This window comes from Sturnira hondurensis, unplaced genomic scaffold, assembly GCF_014824575.4.
Source record: "Sturnira hondurensis isolate 20B ecotype Veracruz unplaced genomic scaffold, ASM1482457v3 Scaffold0006413, whole genome shotgun sequence".
Lineage (NCBI taxonomy): Eukaryota > Metazoa > Chordata > Mammalia > Chiroptera > Phyllostomidae > Sturnira > Sturnira hondurensis.
This window is the reverse complement of record NW_028079044.1, coordinates 26,388,417-26,403,545: the sequence shown is the minus strand read 5'-3', so window position 1 is coordinate 26,403,545 and position 15,129 is coordinate 26,388,417. Positions and strand designations below refer to the sequence as shown.

The 15,129-nt window shown below is 43.3% G+C and overlaps 1 protein-coding gene across 1 annotated transcript in view; it reads left to right on the top strand.

Moving 5' to 3' along the window:
• The first annotated feature begins 14,912 nt into the window (after positions 1–14,912).
• Positions 14,913–15,129, top strand: part of RGS22 (regulator of G protein signaling 22) — a 116,494-nt gene continuing 116,277 nt past the window's right edge. The window contains exon 1 of the mRNA XM_037048273.1: positions 14,913–15,083. Coding sequence (XP_036904168.1) covers positions 15,059–15,083 — 25 coding nt within the window. The 5' untranslated portion in view covers positions 14,913–15,058. The remainder of the gene's footprint in view (positions 15,084–15,129) is intronic.

Sequence of the window (15,129 nt, the reverse complement as noted above, 5' to 3'; positions counted from 1 at the left end):
AGTATTATGACCAAGTCATAATATGTGAAAGAGTATAAGGACTGAATACCACATATTTTAATGATTATATTAAAAAAGCTTTCTGAGAAAAAAGGTTATAGAATAGGAATTCAAAACACAAGCCTCTTAGTGGTAGGTCTTACATTTGTATGGGGTCAAGAGGTAAGTAGGTTGACTTGAAGAAAATCGTGCAGTATTTACAAACAACTTTACTAAACAAAGGCTCCGGTTATTCAGAAAACAACGCCGTCCCGATGATTGTACATTGTTATGTAGTGGAGTAACTGACCAGAACCGTTACTCCAGCTGTACGCTCCCGCAGCGTCCTGTCCTTCCTCTTAGTTCACTTCATTTAAATTCCATATTTACGTTCTTTCCCCATAAAGTATCAGCTCTGTCAGGCCTGGAGTACAGCATGTTTGATTTAAATACAGTCGCACCCCGGGTGTTTGGCTAATGTCAGGGAAGTAGAGGGTACTCTATAAATATTTTTGAATGTGTAGGTATTTTTAGTGCTAGTAGTAATTTCCGTCCAAGTAAACCATTATACTTTTATCCAAGTGATTTATTAGTTTCTTAGTGTTTGATTTCAGTGTCCATTGCTTTGTCAGAGAAAAATGTGGGGTCTGTATGATTTCTTAAATTGTTTTTAACATGTAACCAGTGAATTTACTTGGTTCACTCATCCTTTCAGCTGCTTTTTCTTACAACTAGTTAGTGTATAAGAGAAAGAGTTGCTAGGCTAGGAGTCAAAAAAGCCAGTTGGTATCCTGAACTCCTTACTGGCTGGGCTCTTATGAAAGTCACTTATTGATTTGGAGCATATTTTCACCTACAGAAAAGAGAACTGAAATGGGGTGATGTATTGTGAAATCGCTCTTGAAACTGAGTGGCGCGCCAGTCTGCATGGGTGCTTGTTGGGCTGCCCGTGTCTAGGATGAAACAAACTAGTATCGCGGGGATAGAACATGTGACACTGATACCAGTAGCACCACACTGAGCAAAACTAAGTCCACCTCCTACTTATAAAAAAATGTCTGAATGCAACCAACCATGAATTGAGTGTTTACTTTGCATAGGCACTGTTCTTCTCAATCCTTTACGTGTGTTAATTCATTCCTCGCAGCAACTCTATCAGGCAGCTTTTTTCTAACTCCTTTTGTATATCAGAAAACCAAGAACTGGGTTACACCCAAGATCACACAGTCAGGATTCTAGCAGAGGTGGTCGGCCACTTGTACATGGCAAAAGTCTTTGCAGAACCTCTGCTGGTAAATTCAGTGTGCGTGTAATTACCATGTCTTAAGTGGGAGATCGGTGTACCAGGAAAAAATAGTTTTAATTTAGAACTATTCTGCTTGAATACCTTAGCTCACAAGTGGCCTAAATGACATCATTGAAGAACCAAATGAATTGCATGAATATACTATTATCTGAGAGCTCAGTCCAGGAGAAAGGCCTCTGCTCTGTCCCAAGGTCTTTGTAATTCAAATACACAAGGCCTGAAAACAAGAAGAAATGTCACCACGTTCCGGTAATTACTACATTCTTACAGGTTTTGACTACTAAGTGAGAGAAAATAATAAGGAAATGTCCACCAACCATTTATTGATGGTCTACTTTACGTTCCCAGGAAGATTGCAAAACAAGAGGGATGATTACATTTGGCACTTTATTTTCATATTTTGTTTCACTTCTTACTAAGGACCTAAGGAAAAGAATGAGTGTTAATTCTGGGGAAAACCCAATAAATGCTTTACCTTCTACTGTGGTCTGTCTCTTTGATAGCCTTGTTAGCTCATGGGCAGGGACATTCTTTCTATTTGACTTCTATTTGTTTCCAGGAAGAGTAAGCATTTCCTATTTCTGACCCATCATTTTGGAAACTTGTGATAAGTCATATAAAAAGAAACGACACTTTAAGAGTTATCTAATCATTGTGTACTAGCATTTCTATGGGTGCAAATATGGATGTTTAAGTTTCTTCCAGCTATTTAAATACTTAATGAAGTCTTACAGATTTCTTAGCTGTTGAGAAAATATTTTTGATACTTAGCACTGTGTAAGGTGTTTATTTTATTTTATTTTTAAAAAGATTTTATTTATTTATTTTTAGAGAGAGGGGAAGGGACGGAGAAAGAGAGGGAGAGAAACGTCAGTGTGTAGTTGCTTCTTACGTGGCCCCCACTGGGGACCCAGCCCACAACCGAGGCACATGCTCTGACTGGGAATCAAACTGGTGACCCTTGGGTTCATGGGCCAGCACTTACTCCACTGAGCTACACCAGCCAGGGCTGTTTTTTTAAATTACCTTTGCTTAATTCGTGACAAAAGGTGAAATTGTCAGAAACTAATAACACAAAAATTTACTGAACATTTTCATCATTTGAGTTCATATGTTCCTTGTTTGAATTAAGTTATTTATATGGTTTTGTTTCAAATTGTGCCTCTCGGTGGTATTTCTACGTGAAGGGTAAATAAATCAAAGTCCACACTAAATATTCCACAAGGGGGAACCAAAGACTCATTTATGGAAATTTTGGCTATCCAAAAAAGTAAATTTTGCTTTTCTGTATTTGACATTGATGCACTGTGACATTGCCAGAAAAAGGAAATGTTCCTTGACTTAATTTTTAAAGTGTATGTAGAATAAATTTTGGTAATCGTTATTACTCAGAGTTGCTAATTAAAATATTTTAGCTGGCTTGCATGAGGCAGTTTTCTGGGATGACTTTTAACAGAGCACCTTGTTGGCAGCTGGGTCTGTGCCTTAGACACCTGTGTTTGCTCGCCCAGCGGCTCTGCCCTCTTGGCTCCCTCACCAGGCACGGTGGAGCTGGAGACACAGAGGAGCCCGAGAAACGTGGAGGTGAGTGCGAGCTGTGGATGGTGAGGGCGCACCCCCAGTTTCCTCCCTCTGGCATTCTCATTTGTGCAGAAAGGCCAAGCTTGGTTCGGGTCCCAATCACCTCCCGCTTGGATTCTGTACGTGTCTCCTGACAGCTCTCCTTGCTTCTACTTTCTCCCCATTTGAATCTGTCCTGAACACCCATCGCCAAGTTATGTGTACTAAAATGTGGCTCCAATCACATTGTTTCCTACTAAAAATGTAGCAGAATTTAGGATCTCCTGGCGGTCATAACGTTCTAGCAGTCTCTCCCATCGTTCCCCTCTGCACTTTGTTCCAGAGGGGAACAAATGCTTTCCTGTCGTCTAAGCCTCCCCTGTTCTTTCGCCCACTTCCTCTGTTTCTTGCCACCCATCAAATCCAGCTCATCCTTAATTTATTTCCATTTTGTGATCTCTCCAGCAAGATGAAATGTTTACCTTCTTTGAGCCTAGTGTTTATTTACACCTTTCTGGTATACCTTGTTTGTATTATATTAAAGAATTTAACACATGTCTTAATACATGTTTACCACCACTAGCAAGTTCCTTAAGAGCAGAATTGTTTTGCTTGTCTCTCTGCCTCTGTTAACAGTGTCTCGTATGTGATAGATGATTCAGCAAGTGTTAATTGAATTGCTGAATCAGAAGTGATTGTCATGATGGGACAATGAATCATAATATGATGAATGAGAATTAAGATGTGTGTAATGTGTATATATACACACATATGTCGGGTGTTTAGGGGCAGAGGATAGTGGGATTTGGGGGTGAAATATGCATTACTTTATGATTAGGTGGTATGTAACAACATGCAGAAAGGAAACAATATGACCAATGTACAAAGGTGGCAAAGATATTTATATTTGGGAGGGTTGATACTCAAAAGAGTGAAATATTTTTAAGATGTAGTACTTGTTATATGAAATTAAAGGAAAAACAGTATTTTTCTTTGTTTCTGGGCTTTTTTGAGGTGTAACAGGCATGCACCATTGTGGAAGTTCAAGACGCATGAAGTATTGACTTGATACACTTATATACTGCAAAATGATCACCACCAAAGAATTAGGCAACACCTCTGACCTGTCACATAACTACTGTTGTGAGTGTGTGCGCAGAACGTTTCAGATCTGTTCTCTTGGCAACTTTCAAGCATGTAGCACAGTATTATTGGCTATAATCACCATGCTGTACATTAGCTCCCTGGAATGGGTTAATCTTGTAACTGGGGGTGATTTTATTTCTTGAATATTTGTATGCCTCTTGGCAAATATTAATGCCTCAAAACGTATATGGGTGTTACCAGAAAAAAAAAGAACAATATTGTTTATTTAAAATAAATATTTGAATAATGATGAAGTCAAGGGTAAAGAAATAAATTTATAACCAGGTGATTTTACTGAGGTAGGAGTCTGAGGGTCTCTCTCCTTAGTTTAGAATCTTAATTGAATTGTGGGATTAATCACTGGTTGCCACCTGATGTAAATGTCCAAATCTCAACTTTCTCTACCGTTTCGGGTGCTATCATAAGAAACTTCAAAGATAGTCACTCGCTTTTGAGAGAGCAAAAGCTGAGGCCTAACTCCCTTCATGCTCCCTTAGCTCCAACCCGGCCACGACGTTGAGTTGGCTACCGCTGCTTTGTCGCCAATTGTCGCGCTGTCCCTTCCCCAGTGCCTGCCTCCTCCCTGCTATGTCAGACTCTGCTCAGTGGACTCGGGGGCTTAGCCCCTTCCCCACCCTGGGCTGGCTGTGCCACTCTCCGGAACCCTTTGAATTGTCAGGCGTTCATCGGAACTTTTACGCTTTCCTCGCCGGACACGAAATTCCTTTGTCCTGTGTCTGTTTCCCCGGCTCTTAGTTCAGTGTTTGGCCCAAGGCTTCCCAGCCACCCCCCTATGTTGTCTGGGTCAGGAATGCACGCGGGCTACGGGGGCAGGGAGAGGGAGCTCTGTGTCGTTATTAAAGACAAGGAGGTGTCAACGCTGCTGACATAAAAGGTCTCTTTTTCCCCTTTTCTCTGCTACCAGGCGCATGAACACTTCCGCCTTGCTCCTTATACAGAGGGTAATTCACGTTCATTCTCAAGTTACTTTGTAAGTGTTCTTGAGTTCTTTCATGAGTGTAACCGTCCCAGGGGCAGGGGCTGCTCTCTCTCGCCTCCCTGGTGCTCTAGCCCCTGCTTACACGGAGACACGGTCAGTGTGGACCAAGAGGGCTGTGGGGTCCTGCGACAGAGACCCAGTTGAACCCATTTGTAGGTCTTTGTTGTCGGAGGCTAATTCTTGATTTGGCCCCGAAGCAAACTGCGTATGTTGCGGACATCTCATTAAGAGCAAGTTTATGTGAGTGGTACCGTTATTATTTGCAGTTTTTTTCCAGCTCAGATTTAGAGGAGCTTGAACACATGTTGCTACTACACAAGTGAACTTAGGATTGGGGTTAAAGCGGCGCTGTTCGGTTCCAGTCTCGGCTTCCTGCCCACTCCTGCCAACCCGAGCAGGGCCGCTCGCCCGCTGCAGCGAGGCCCTGGTTCGATGGCCGATGGCCGCGGGCGTTATCAGAGAGTCGCTTATTGGTTTGGCTTCAGGTGTGGAGATGGGAAATTCATACTGTTGGACCTTTTTTCTTGACCACTGATACCTGACTGGGGGATTCATTTAAGAGGTCTAATGCCGTTTGGTAACTTTTTTAAAAAGTATTTTTAAAGCAGTTGCAAGTTCACAGCAAAATGAAAAGGAAAGTACAGAGACATTCCCTACCCTCCCTGTCCCCGCACATGCAAAGCCACCCCGTTGTCAACATCCCCGCCAGGGGGTGCATTTGTTGTGATTAATGACCCTGCGTTGACATCATAGTCACCCAAAGCCCACAGTTTACCCTGGGGTTCACTCCCGGTGTTGTGCAGTTTGGACAGGTGTATAGTGAGATGTGTCTGCTGCTCCAGCATCATACTGAGCAGTGTCCCTGCCCTAAAAATCTTCTGTGTTCTGCCCTGCGTCCCTCCCCCTGCCGAACCCACCCCCCCCAACTGATCTTTTTGCTGTCTCCTTAGTTTTGCCTTTGCTAGGGTGTCATACAGGGATAATCATACAGTGTACGGCCTTTTTTCAGGTTGGCTTTTCCTTTAGTAGTATGCATTTTAGTTTTCTCTAGTCTTTTCATGGCTTGACAGCTCATTTCTTTGTAGTGCTGACTAATGTTCCACTGGACATACCACAGTCTATCCGTTCTTCTGCTGAAGGACAATCTTGGTCACTTCCAAGTTTGGGGCATTATGAACAAAGCTGCTTTAAACATCTATGTGTAGGTTTTGGGGTGGACAGAAGTTTTCACCTCAGGTGGGTAAACCTCAGGAGCACGCCCGTTGGACCCTATGGGGAGAAACCACCAACTTGTCTTCCAAAGTGGCTGCACCTTTTGCATTCCCACCAGCAGCAGACAAGAGCCCCCTGCCGCTCCACACTTTGTCTGCACTTGGCGTTGTCGGCATTCCGGACTTTGGCTGTTCAGAAAGTGTGTAGTGGTGTCTCTGTTGTTGTATTTTATAATTTTCGATATATTTCTTCATAAAGTATAGTTTATTTAACACATTTATTATTTGCTGTGCCACATGCGAGGATTTGTTTAGGTGCTGGGGCTACCGGAGAGACTAACACAGGTCAAAAAACTTCTTAGAGCTAGAATTTATTTTTTTAAAAAGTGGAAGAAAGAAAAAGTGATGAGAAGAAGAAAAAAGAATGTGTCCTCTGCTTGTAAAAATTACAACACCCTAGAGTCTTGAAACTTTAGCTAGGGAAGGGTTAAACATTGAATTATCAGTTTGTGCAAGAAGCAAAGTAATATATTGGAATATATTGACAATTAGAATAAATCTAAACCAGCAGGTCCAGATGGTAGTTATCTTGGATAAGTTAGGAAATTGCCTAATGGGTGTATTAAACTAATTATGTCCCTTCTTCAAAAAATTATGAACTGTTAAGTTAGGAAATAGAAAAAATACTGGTTTCTAGTTAAATGTGATATGGATATGTAGTTATACAATACAGATATGTCGTTTTGCAGAAAGGAAAGATAGTCAATAGTTTTCAAAAAGAGAATGGGAGCAAACTATGTAAACTTTATGACCTGAGTCTCTGATCTTCTTGCTGCAATTGCCATTACTTAGGGATTGCATCACACATTACTAGATGTTGAGTTGCTCTCCAGCTTCTTGGAAAAACATTCTACTGCTGGCCTTGTCATTCTAATTCATGTATAAAAATAAAAAATATAACTTAGCAGTATGTGGAAATAAATAAAAGCAATCCGAATAAGAATAAGTGAAGGCTATTCAGAGCTTGCTTAGAGCAAGGGAGTCAGCCACCATCACTTGCATTTGGCAGAAACTCAAAGGCAGGCAAAAGATCAGGAAAGCTGCACGGGGAGAAAAGAGGAAGACTTCAGGGGTGCTCTGTCCTGGGGAAGCTGGAAGCAGACTAACTAGAATCTAGTGGGCATCCCACGTGATTGGTTTGGAAAACATACATGGCTTTCTCTGGTTGGTCCTGAGTTGGAAGTGGAGGCTGTAGTTTGGTTTCCATGGCTGATTGCTACAGAGGTTCTGAGTCAGAGTTCTATTGTAGTACAGGGTCAGGCCATTGTTCATTTGTATTCAGGCTTTTAACCATATAAACTATCCTATTACCATCAAAAATTAAAATCACAATGAGAAGAGGAACTTCAGCTTTTAGTACTGTTTCTGTTTACATGCAGGAACGTTTAGAACTAGGCTTAAGTTGTACCCTACCGTACCCAGCCCAAGGAAAGACTGGTACTTGTAAATTGTTGAATGGATTGTGTTTTTTTTTTATATATAAAGAAAACTTCTATGGAAATCTCAGATTTTGATTTACAGGGACCTGGCTGCAGCAACTACCACCTCCATTTTGCACCATTGCATCAGCTGTTACCACAGTAAAATCATTTTTATCAAAGGGGCAAATGCTTTATTAAGGTAATAAGTACAAGGGAACACGATTGCTTTTAGAGTTATCGCAAGCACAATTGTTTGAGATTTTAAATAANGAAATAAATAAAAGCAATCCGAATAAGAATAAGTGAAGGCTATTCAGAGCTTGCTTAGAGCAAGGGAGTCAGCCACCATCACTTGCATTTGGCAGAAACTCAAAGGCAGGCAAAAGATCAGGAAAGCTGCACGGGGAGAAAAGAGGAAGACTTCAGGGGTGCTCTGTCCTGGGGAAGCTGGAAGCAGACTAACTAGAATCTAGTGGGCATCCCACGTGATTGGTTTGGAAAACATACATGGCTTTCTCTGGTTGGTCCTGAGTTGGAAGTGGAGGCTGTAGTTTGGTTTCCATGGCTGATTGCTACAGAGGTTCTGAGTCAGAGTTCTATTGTAGTACAGGGTCAGGCCATTGTTCATTTGTATTCAGGCTTTTAACCATATAAACTATCCTATTACCATCAAAAATTAAAATCACAATGATAAGAGGAACTTCAGCTTTTAGTACTGTTTCTGTTTACATGCAGAAACGTTTAGAACTAGGCTTAAGTTGTACCCTACCGTACCCAGCCCAAGGAAAGACTGGTACTTGTAAATTGTTGAATGGATTGTGTTTTTTTTTTTATATAAAGAAAACTTCTATGGAAATCTCAGATTTTGATTTACAGGGACCTGGCTGCAGCAACTACCACCTCCATTTTGCACCATTGCATCAGCTGTTACCACAGTAAAATCATTTTTATCAAAGGGGCAAATGCTTTATTAAGGTAATAAGTACAAGGGAACACGATTGCTTTTAGAGTTATCGCAAGCACAATTGTTTGAGATTTTAAATAAAGTAGTAAAAGAAAAAATGATTAGACAGGTAGGATACCCGGAATTTTGCTCTTGATTGTCAGGGAGATACATACACACACACTCTTGCCAGTCTCTCCAGCAGTATTTGGGAGAACAGCTAAATGAATTCCCACAGCTTCTTGCCCTAAGCAGGCTGCATAGAGGAGCCCTAATGCAAACTAATTCTTGCACTTCAGGCCAGCCTTTGTGACATTGGCTTTGGGGCTCATATTTGAATCCCGATCGTTTTTCTTTGTCCACAGTAGCTTAACTTCTGTCTTTTCCATGGTTATGTTGGCTTCTCATCACAGCACAGTTTTAGCTGTTTTACAGGGAGACTCTCTGAGATGCTCTCTAAAGTGCCCCAAATTGAATTGCAGGTATAATGCAAAGTCAATGTTTAAGTCAGGCCGTCTCAAACACATTTACTAAATTTACTAAAGATATGTCCAGAATCAAACGAGAATAAACGAATGCCCCATTGATGAAGATATATTCCCATCATAAACCTGATTTTGAACTACACTGGTTTTCAACAACAGTATAGATTAGTTGCAGAAAAAGCCCTCTTTGGATAAACTAGCTAGTTTGGGGAGCAGAGACAGAGTGAAACTAGTTTTAAAGGTAAAATCTAGTCTTCCGGCCAAGATGGAAGTGTAGGTGGAAATACTGTGCCTCCTTGCACAACCAAAATTAAGGACAACAAACATTTAGAAACAAAAACACAACCAGAACAGACAGAAAACTGAACTGTATGCAAGTCCGACAACCATTCATCCAGACTAGTAAGAGGGGCGGGAGAGGGGTTGTGGTGGGAAAAGGAGGTGGCTGGCAGACCTGGTCGCACAGGCAGCGCAGGGCTGGCGACCCCAGGTGTGGGGTGGCAACGAGCAGACACAGTGAGGCACGCAAGGCGGCTGGCTGACCACAGTCACACATTCGCTCACAGATAAACAAGACAAAAATGGGCCGTGAGACAGACTGCACAACCCAGGGCCCCAGCACTGGGAAATAAAGCCTAAAAGCACTGATTGAAAACACTTGTGGGGGCTGAGGTGCTGGGAGAGGCTCCCAGCCTCACAGGAGAGTTCGTTGGAAAGACCCACAGGGTCCTAGAACATACACAAGCCCACCCACCTGGGAACTAGCATCAGAAGGGCCCAATTTGCTTGGAGGAAGTGGCAGAAGGGACTGAAATCTGAGAGAGCAGAACAAGCACCATTGCTCCCTCTCTGACCCCGCCCCCACATACAGTGTCTCAACCCAGGGATGGGGTGGGGGGGGCCCTCCCTGGTGAATGCCTAAGGCTCCTCCCCTCATATGTAACAGGTACAACCTGACCAAAAAATTGTGGCTCAAATGAAAGAACACATCAAAGGCCCAGAGCCAATACTTTTAAGTGACCAAGAGATAGCTGACCTATCAGATGCACAGTTCAAAATACTGGTGTTCAGGATGCTCACAGAACTGGTTGATTTTGGTCGCAAATTAGATGAAAAAATGAAGGCTACACTAAGTGAAATGAAGGGAAATGCACAGGTAACCAATAGTGATGGAAACAAAACTGGGACTAAAATCAATGGAATGGGGCAGAAGGAGGAAAGAAACAAGAAAACAGAAAAGAATGAAGAAATAAGAATTCAAAAAAAAATGAGGAGAGGCTTAGGACATCTAAGCCTCCAGGACATCTTTAAACGTTCCAACATCCGAATTATAGGGGTACCAGAAGAAGAGGAAGAGCAAGTAGAAAAGTTATTTGGACAAATAATAAAGGAGAACTTCCCCAATCTGGCAAAAGAAATAGACTTCGAGGAAATCCAGGAAGTTCAGAGCATTGCAAAGAAGGTGGACTCAAAGAGGAACACACCAAGGCACATCATAATTACATTAGCCAATATTAAAATGAAGGAGAGAATTCTAGAAGCAGCAAGAGATAAGGCGACAGTCACCTACAAAGGAGTTCCCATCAGACTGTCAGCAGATTTCTCAAAAGAGACCTTACAGGCAAGAAGGAGCTGGAAAGAAGTATTTCAAGTCATGAAATCCAAAGACCTATAACCAAGATTGCTCTATCCAGCAAAGCTTTCATGTAGAATGGAAGGACAGATAAAGTGCTTCTCAGATAAGATCAAATTCAAGGAGTTCATCATCACCAAGCCCTTATTATATGAAAGGTTAAAGGGACTTATCTAAGAAAAAGAAGGTAAAAAATATGAACAGTGAAAGGACAGCAAACTCACAGTTATTAACAACCACACCTAAAACAAAAGCAAACTAAGAGGACAGCTAGATCAGGAACAGAACCATAGAAATGGAGATCACATGGAGGGTTAGCAACAGGGGAGTGGGAGGAGGAGAAGGGGGGAGAAGGTACAGAAAATAAGTAGCATAGATGGTGGGGAGAAGATAGATGGGGAGGGCAAAAGTGGTGTGGGAAATGTAGAAGCTAAAGAACTTATGACACATGGGCATGAACTAAAGGGGGGAATGTAGGTGGGAGAGGGTATGCAGGGTGGAGGGGAATGAAGGAGGGGAAATGGGACAACTGTAATAGCATAGTCAATAAAATATATTTTAAAAAAGTAAAATCTAGGCATCAGGGAAATGCAAATAAAAACCACAAAGAGACAATCACTTCACACCCAGTAGGATGGCTATTATAAAAAAGTCGGGTGATAAGTGTTAGAGAGGACATGGTGAAACCAGAACCCTCATCACTGCTGGTGGTGATATAAATGGTTTGGCTAATTTGGAAAACAGTCTGGCAGTTCCTTAAAGAGTCAGACACAAACTTGCTGAACAATTTAAATTACCTTTTGACCCAGCGATTCCACCCCCAGGTATATCTCCAAGAGAAATGAAAACATATGCCCACAGAAAACTTGTATGTGAATGTTCATAGCAGCATGATTCATGATGGTCAAAAAATAGAAACCACCAAATGTTTATCAACTCGTGGATGGACACATTAGGATATATCATGCAGTGGAATATTATCCAGCAATAAAAAGGAAAGAAGTACTGACTCATGCCAAATCTTAAAAACATTATGTTAAGTGAAAGAAACCAACATATGGTATGCTTCCATTTAGAGGAAATGTCCAGAATAGGCAAATACAGAGAGACAGAAGGTAGATTAGTGGTTGTCTGGGAGGGGAGAACAGGACGATAGCTAAAGAGGTTTTTCTGAGGTGACAGGATAGTCTAAAAGTGATTCTGGTGAGAGCGGCACACCTCAGTATACTAAACCCACTGAATTGTGCACCTTAGGTGAGTTGTACGAGGTATGAATTACATTAGACAATAACCCTAAAGCTGTTTCAAAAAAATAAAATTACCAAAACATTAAAATAGCTTGTAACTTACACATTGGGGTTCAAATTATATATAGCCTTTGTAATTCTTGTGTCAGTTTTTAGATCACATGAGGTTATTTTTAGAGAGAAAAACTGAATAGCCCGGCTATTAAAGAGTGAAGGCTTTGGATCGGACAGATGTGGGTTGGCTGGTGGCTTCGACACTTTGAAGCTGTTTGTCTTTGAGCAAAGTATCCCGCCTTTCTGAGTCTCAGTTTCCTAAATCTTTGAGAACAGTAATCGCAGTCTCTTAGGGGTTTTGTCAGAGGCCCACAGTAAGTGTGCAGTAAGTGTTAGCCACGCATAATGTTAAAGCCAATTATTGACTTCTCGTTGGTATGGTTATCTAAAGTGAATAAATCTCTGTGAGCAGGGCACAGTGCGGCATGAGTGCAATGGAGAGAAGGTATTTCAACAAATACTTGCTGAGTGGTAGGCACTTGGTAGTGCTAAGGGTGAGGTGGGGCATAAAATAAGATATATCTTCTTCTATCTCCAGGAGTTTACTGTCTGATGGGTGGCACTGAGGTTAGAGGGTGTACCCCCCCATACGGGTTACTTGAATAGTTATATGGTTTTAAGATATAAGTTTGCACAGGAGTATACAGGAGCAAGAGAAGTGAATGAACGTAACTCATGGGAGGGTGTGCCAGAGAAGATGACACCCAAGCTGAATATCAGAGGATGAGGAAAGTTAGGCTGATAAAGGCCAGAAGGGCCCCCCTGGCAGCAGAACCAGCACAAGTGGACACCTGAAACACCCATTTATAGGTCAGCTCTCAAATCTGTGTCTCCCAAATTCCAGGGTCTTCTATCAGCCACAAAATCTTCCCTTGCATGGCCAACCAGCCTCATTAAAATCTCTGTGACAAGGTAGTCTGCTTAGCTTTTCCCATCTCTGATGATGGCAACTCCATCACTCCAGCTGCTCACGCCAGAATCCTTGGAGTCATTCTCTACTTTCTTTGTTACATTCCCATATCCAACTTGTCAGGAAATCCTCTTGGCTCTGCCTTTAAAAGATACACAGAATCTGAGTCTTTCTCAAACCGGATACTGCTTACCGCCCTTGGTATGGGTGTCCATCAGCTCTTGCCTGCTTCTACTTGTGCTCGTCTACATTCTCTTCCAGTACTCAGAGTGATCCTTTCCAAATAAAAGGGAAAATCAGGGTACTTCTCTGTTCAAAACTCCTATAGTTCTCATTTCATGCAGGGGCCCATAGAGCCCTTCATGATTTGTTTCCTCCATCTCTCCTTACCTTTCTGTTCTCTTTTTCCACTCTCCTTTCACTTCATTTGGCTTTCTGATTTTGTTTGGCCAAGGTAGTGGTTTATTTGTCTTTGCCTCTGTAATATTGAAAAGGCAGGTATTATGATTCCTTGCAACGCAAGACCCCATTGTCTTATGCCTTGCCTACGCATTCACGTAGTGCAGGCTCCTGGCTGGCCTTAGAGAGGTCCCACCCTGCAGGAGGCAAATGTGGAGCTACTGAAGCTTTTATGGAGGTCAGATTTGCATTTAAGACATCTTGCCTTCAGCATGGAGGACAGATTTAAGGGAACTTCACTTGGGAGCAAAGGCTGGAAGAGGGACAACTTGGGAAGATTTTACAACAGTTTAAACGGAAGCCCCGCCCTGGCCAGTAGTTCAGTTAGAGCATCGGCCCTGCACACTAAGGTTGCCCGTTGGATCCCGGTCAAGGCACATACAAGAATGAACCAATGAATGCATAAATAAGTGGAACAATGAATCATTGTCTCTCTCTCCATCTCCCTCTATTTCTCCTCTCTAAAAAAATTAAGGTAGAATGAGTAGGACCTAGTGCTTGACTGAATATGCTCCCTTTGCTTTGAGTCACTTGGTACCACTTAGTGATTACGGGGTTTTTGTAGGAAGGTGTAATTTGAAGGTAAGGAGTGAGGAAAGTGGAACGATGTGTGCTGAATGTTCTTCCAAAGTTCCTTTTGGAATTTTGATTTGGTAGCATACAAGGAAAAGCCCCCACTGTGTACGGCAAGCTGCTGGATATTCGATCTCAGGCTCAGGGGGAGAGGGCTGGGCTGGGAATTTGAGTTGACCATGGTTTTTCTACAAATGTTCGTTTTTTTTCTAATTACAAGAATTTTTCTATTTTTTTTTCTTTCCGAATTTCACTTTTGACTTAAACATTTTCATCGTAAGTTTTCCAGGGACATACACTATGAGCCCCTCAATTTATTGTCCCCTCGTCAATGGCCTCCTCTGATAATTTTAAAGCTCAGATACCCTGGCAATGCTGCCATCCTGACCGATTGGAACCCCCCCCCCCCAAAAAAAATGGGGCAGATCTGCTCCACATGTGCCTCCAGAGCACATGAATATTTAGCTTTTTATATACGCCTTCATACAACTGGGAATGAGCTCCATCGATGTGTGTGGAACGTCCTCTATCGCTGTGAAGACAATTCTCAAGTCCATCTGTCTCTTCCTTCCTTTGCTCTTCTCGGGACCAGTCAGTCTGGCCCTCAGTCCCGCACCCTCTTGCCAGTGGGTCTTGTCTTACTACCGGGCATCAAATGTACTGAACGGTGCGGCTGGCACGTCTTGGGGGAAGCACAGGCCTGAGCCTCAGTAACTCCAGCGCCGGCGCGCGTCTCCCGGGTCCTCGGCGGCGACCTCCCCTTCGGCCGCGGGCTGCGGGGGCTCCGCGCGTCCCATGCTCAGCCCAGGGGCCCCCGAAGAGCTACTAGTGACTGCCTGGCCTTTGGGCGCCGCGCCCTGCGCGGGGCGGCCCGCTGGTCGGCGCCCGCATTGTCTAAGCTCCATAGCAACCCGGGCGAGGCGGGGGCCACCGCCGCCCGTGCAGCCCCGGCCCCCGCACCGCACAGCGTCGGCGTCCGCTCCCCGGAGACAGGGCTCCGGGCGGTGCCGGGCCGACCCGCTGGGGCCCTGACGGCCCGCGCGGACGCGGGGCGAGCGCAACGGCGGCGGGATGCCGGAGAAGCGGCTCACCGTCGGTAGGTGGGGCGGGCGGGCCCGCGGCGCGGGGTCGGAGGAGGAAGG